This window comes from Vollenhovia emeryi, unplaced genomic scaffold, assembly GCF_000949405.1.
Source record: "Vollenhovia emeryi isolate VEMERY1.0 unplaced genomic scaffold, V.emery_V1.0 DF939120.1, whole genome shotgun sequence".
In the NCBI taxonomy this organism is placed as follows: Eukaryota; Metazoa; Arthropoda; class Insecta; order Hymenoptera; family Formicidae; genus Vollenhovia; species Vollenhovia emeryi.
In genome coordinates this window covers 3,300,118-3,304,030 of record NW_011967246.1, presented here as the reverse complement: position 1 = coordinate 3,304,030, position 3,913 = coordinate 3,300,118, and the positions used below count along the sequence as shown (strand labels likewise).

Below are 3,913 nucleotides of genomic sequence, written 5' to 3'. Positions count from 1 at the left end.
TTCTCAACACAAACACGAACGTTTATTTGTTGTTTTTCACTCGGCGCAGCATCGTACGACGTCACGCGGACCATTGTTCACACGAAGGTCGCCGCGCAGTCACTCGCCGAACGTCGAGCCGGCAAGCAGTGGCGCGAGTCGCTCCGTGCGTGGTATTATTTTTGCGTTGTCGGTTTCCAAGACTCGATCGTGAAGAATGTAAGGATAAAACGCTATTTTTTTCTTTAGTGAAGAAACGCGTACTTCCGTAATGCCGTTTTGTAAAATGATCGAATACAATGACGACGATCGCTCATGAGCGATCACCGTTCGCGCTCAACTCTTGCGAAAGTTTTACGAATGAAAATCTATACATTTCGAGAATTTAAACTTTTATCTAATATACATTCCATCGGTCGCGGTTCTCCTTGATGTATCGAGCCTGTTTCCAGACTTGCTCTTGTTCTTCAGCAGCCGAATGCCAAAATTTGTTTACTGGAGCAAACCTGAAGATAGGCTCGAGCGAATATCGAGTGTGTAAGATAAAAAAAAATGTCGACCGCATTTACAAATTCCTAATTTACGTAACAGGGACCTCTCTCTCTTTCTCTCTCTTTCTTCCTTCCCCTCGTATTCTTTCATTACCCCCACATGAGCTCATCAGCGTGCGGGTCGCCAAAAGCGTCGCAGTGAACATGAGCGCGAACTCGGAGATTGGTGACCATCTCGACGAGATCTACGATTGGATCGATCAAATCAAGTTTTCCAGGCCCAAAAGAAACATAGCCAGAGACTTTTCCGATGGAGGTAAGAAAGGAGGAAGCACGATCTCCACGATCTTACATAAATCATTCTTTCAATTCTTCTCCCGCGAAAGACCGACCGTCTTCCGGGTCGCGTTGCCTTCAGGAGTAACACAATGCAGAAAAATTTAATCGCTGCTCGAACTCCCAGTGTTGATGGCGGAGCTGTTGAAACGCTACTATCCTAAGCACGTGGACGTGCACAACTACGTCGCCGGCAACAGCATCGCGAAGAAGATCGACAACTGGAGCACGCTGAATCGCAAGGTGTTGTCGAAGATCGATATAAGGCTGGGGAAGGAGGCGATTGGTCAGCTGGCGAGTTCCCAGCCAGGCGTCATCGAGAAGGTCCTCGCCGATCTACGGGTCAAGATCTTGAAGGATTCGAACGCCGACAGGGAGTCCTTGTACCTAGGCCACGCGGACAGTAAAGGTGACTACTGTAACCAGCTATTTTTGGACTCTCAACTTTCTCCGGAGTCGCTTCCCAGCAAACATCCAAAGTAACAGAATACAACATCAATGTAAATGTAACGCGCGTCGCTGCTGCTTTGGGTGCTTGCCGGGCTCTTCTTTTAACTTCTATGCGTGATAATAATACAGAGGCGGTGAAATCCGTGCTAAATCCCGACGAGATTGCGAACAAGACCGTCCCCCGGCACATCTTCACTCGCTTGAAGCAGGAGCTGCAACAGAAAAACGACACGATCGCCGCGCTGCAGCAGAAGATCTCGCATTTGGAAAGCATAATGAAGCTGAAGGACCAGCGGATCGACGACCTCACGTTGCAGATCGCGAGGCTGCCCGTCGAGCGGAACACCGCAACTCCGCGTCCTCACGTTATCGGCAGCGGAGTCGCGAAACCGTGCGTCTCCACCAAGCTGTCGTACTAAACCCCGTCGAGACGCGCTCCCCGAGTGCGGCCACTACACAGCGCTCGTAGCTCGTTCGTCTGTTTCTTTTTTTTCTACACGTTTACCATGTACAAAAGAATACACTTTTTATTATTATCTAGTTGGGCCACTCATGCAACCTTAGACACACGCAGCGTGTTATATGTATAGTATAATACAGAAATAGAAGGTGCTGTCGCAAAAATTTCCCTCGATCTCTCAAATCGAGCACCGCAGATCTTTTAGGACAGAGCAGAGTCACATCGTAAATTATATATAAAATATAGTGTAGCGTCGTGCTCCACGCACGAGACGATGCTTGCGGTCGAGCTGCCGCCGCGGATGCTTCGAAGTGTCTCTTTTCTCTGTCCATCTTTACCGAAAGAAAGGAGGAGAAAAGCACTTGGAAGCATTCGAGGCGACAACTTGGCCGCAGCCGACGTGTGATCTTATGTAGGCGGAGATACTAGGATGACACCGTCGCCGCGCACGAACAGCATCTGGATGGTCCTCTTCTTCTGGCGGTAGATCTCCTCGTACGTCTCCTCGTCGATCTCCACTATGTTTATGATCTCTTCCACGTCGCCCAGCACCATGTTCAGGTGTTGGTCGAAGGCCTGCAATTGAGAGACGTAAGGATCGTTTTCCTGGGACGCTTTAGGCTGATGGCAGAGAACAGTCCGTAAACGCTTAAGACTGTCTCAGTCGTAGACGTAGGGCAAGGCAGAGAGAAACGTAAGTCGTATACAATAGTCTTTCACGACTTACGTTTCTCTCTGCCTTGCCCTACGTCTACGACTGAGACAGTCTTAAGCGTTTACGGATTGTTCTCTGCCATCAGCCTTATGTCTAATCTACAATGTGCTTTCTGCATCTAGAAACATTCTATTTTATATAAACAGATCAAAACGCTCAACAAATTTGTCAACAATGTACGATTATACAATGTATAATATACAATTTATCAACTTGCATAAATTTTGTAAACGTATACATTAGCTACAAAATAGAATGTTTCTAGACGCAGGGAGCACATTGTAGATTAGGCTTTACGCTGCACCGAAACAACGGAAAGTCCCTTACGTGCAATTTCCCTCGGAGCTCCCTCTCGTTCCTCATCTTCACGTAAATCCGCTCCTCCAGGCTCAGCTTTATCAGGTCGAGCGGCTCCTTCACGTCGATCGGCGGCAACTGTTTTCGGGACACACATCCAAGATTACCGGCCTGGCATTTGCGACGCGCCGAGCTACGCGAACTCGTCACTCACCTGCTCCGATTCCTCAACCATCGTGGGATGTCCTCGGTTTCTCGCGACAGCCACGTAATACCGTGCGATCGGCAACGCAGGCCGAGTGGGTCGTCGATTAACGTGCAAAATTTAAATGCACGTATTTGTTATCATAGGTTACCGGCTGCCGCCATGGGGGCAGAAGATAATTGAGTCGCGTTCGGCGATGTAGAAGCGGTGACGCGTCGAGCGCGCCAATCCGCTTCGACAACATGGCGCGGCCAATCAAGCGCGCTCACTCACGATCAGTTTGCGGTCTAGCAAGTTTTTACGTTCATGGTGTCAGCAGTATTTGCCTTTTTGTTGCCCCGTGTTGGAACAGATGGCAGTGAAATGCGAGGATATCAGCGGTTGGATTCTGTGGGTCCTTGGGGAGGAAAAAATGTGCGTCGTTCGTCACGTAAAATCTCGCGAATACGCTCAGTGATTAAACGAGGCACACGTCTCATAAAAGATTCGTAGGTGCGCAAAAATGGCAATTGTTCTGATAAAACGAATATTAATATATGTATATTAAATGTAACTAAAGTTATTTTCATTATACTTTACGTGCCGTAAAAGGACATATTTTTGTTTCTGAAGGGCGCACTTTTGTCTTCGGCCTCGGACGCCAAACTGTCTACTCCCGGTTCTGCATATCCCTCTGCGGCTTTCGAAAGTAAAGGTGCGGAGAAGCGGCAATTAAGATTGCCACGTTGAAATTCGAGAATTACGAATCGCAGATAAAGATTCTAGCGACCAAACGAAATGGACTAAACTAACAAGATAATCTTCAAGGTTGCCAGCAATAATTAGCAACTTCAAGTTTTATAATTGACCGTATCTGGCTATTTTAATGTTTCAAACTCGCGCTAGTTTGTAACATTAGAATGCGAGTTTGAAACATTAAATAGCCAGGGGCCCGATTCTTGAATTTATTCGAAGAAGAAACGTATACGAAAACTCTGCTG

At 47.5% G+C, this 3,913-nt stretch overlaps 2 protein-coding genes across 3 annotated transcripts; one reads left to right on the top strand and one right to left on the bottom strand.

Moving 5' to 3' along the window:
• Nucleotides 1-192: 192 nt before the first annotated feature.
• LOC105570625 (sperm flagellar protein 1-like) lies at nucleotides 193-1,747 on the top strand. Of its 2 annotated transcripts, none has more exons than XM_012027970.1 (3): nucleotides 193-786; nucleotides 934-1,215; nucleotides 1,418-1,747. In XM_012027970.1, exons 1-3 carry the CDS (start codon nucleotides 411-413, stop codon nucleotides 1,723-1,725), a joined length of 966 nt encoding a protein of 321 aa, XP_011883360.1. In that variant the 5' UTR covers nucleotides 193-410; the 3' UTR covers nucleotides 1,726-1,747. The 2 variants fall into 2 exon arrangements, with proteins under 2 accessions (XP_011883360.1, XP_011883361.1); XM_012027971.1 differs by having other exon boundaries at nucleotides 1,386-1,735.
• Nucleotides 1,748-1,765: 18 nt separating this feature from the next.
• Nucleotides 1,766-3,115, bottom strand: LOC105570626 (sm-like protein LSM3A). Its single transcript, XM_012027972.1, has 3 exons — nucleotides 2,943-3,115; nucleotides 2,759-2,866; nucleotides 1,766-2,292 (listed from the first exon to the last, which is right to left on the bottom strand). The coding sequence occupies exons 1-3, from the start codon at nucleotides 2,961-2,963 to the stop codon at nucleotides 2,125-2,127; spliced, it is 297 nt and encodes a 98-aa protein (XP_011883362.1). The 5' UTR covers nucleotides 2,964-3,115; the 3' UTR covers nucleotides 1,766-2,124.
• Between the last annotated feature and the right edge of the window lie 798 nt (nucleotides 3,116-3,913).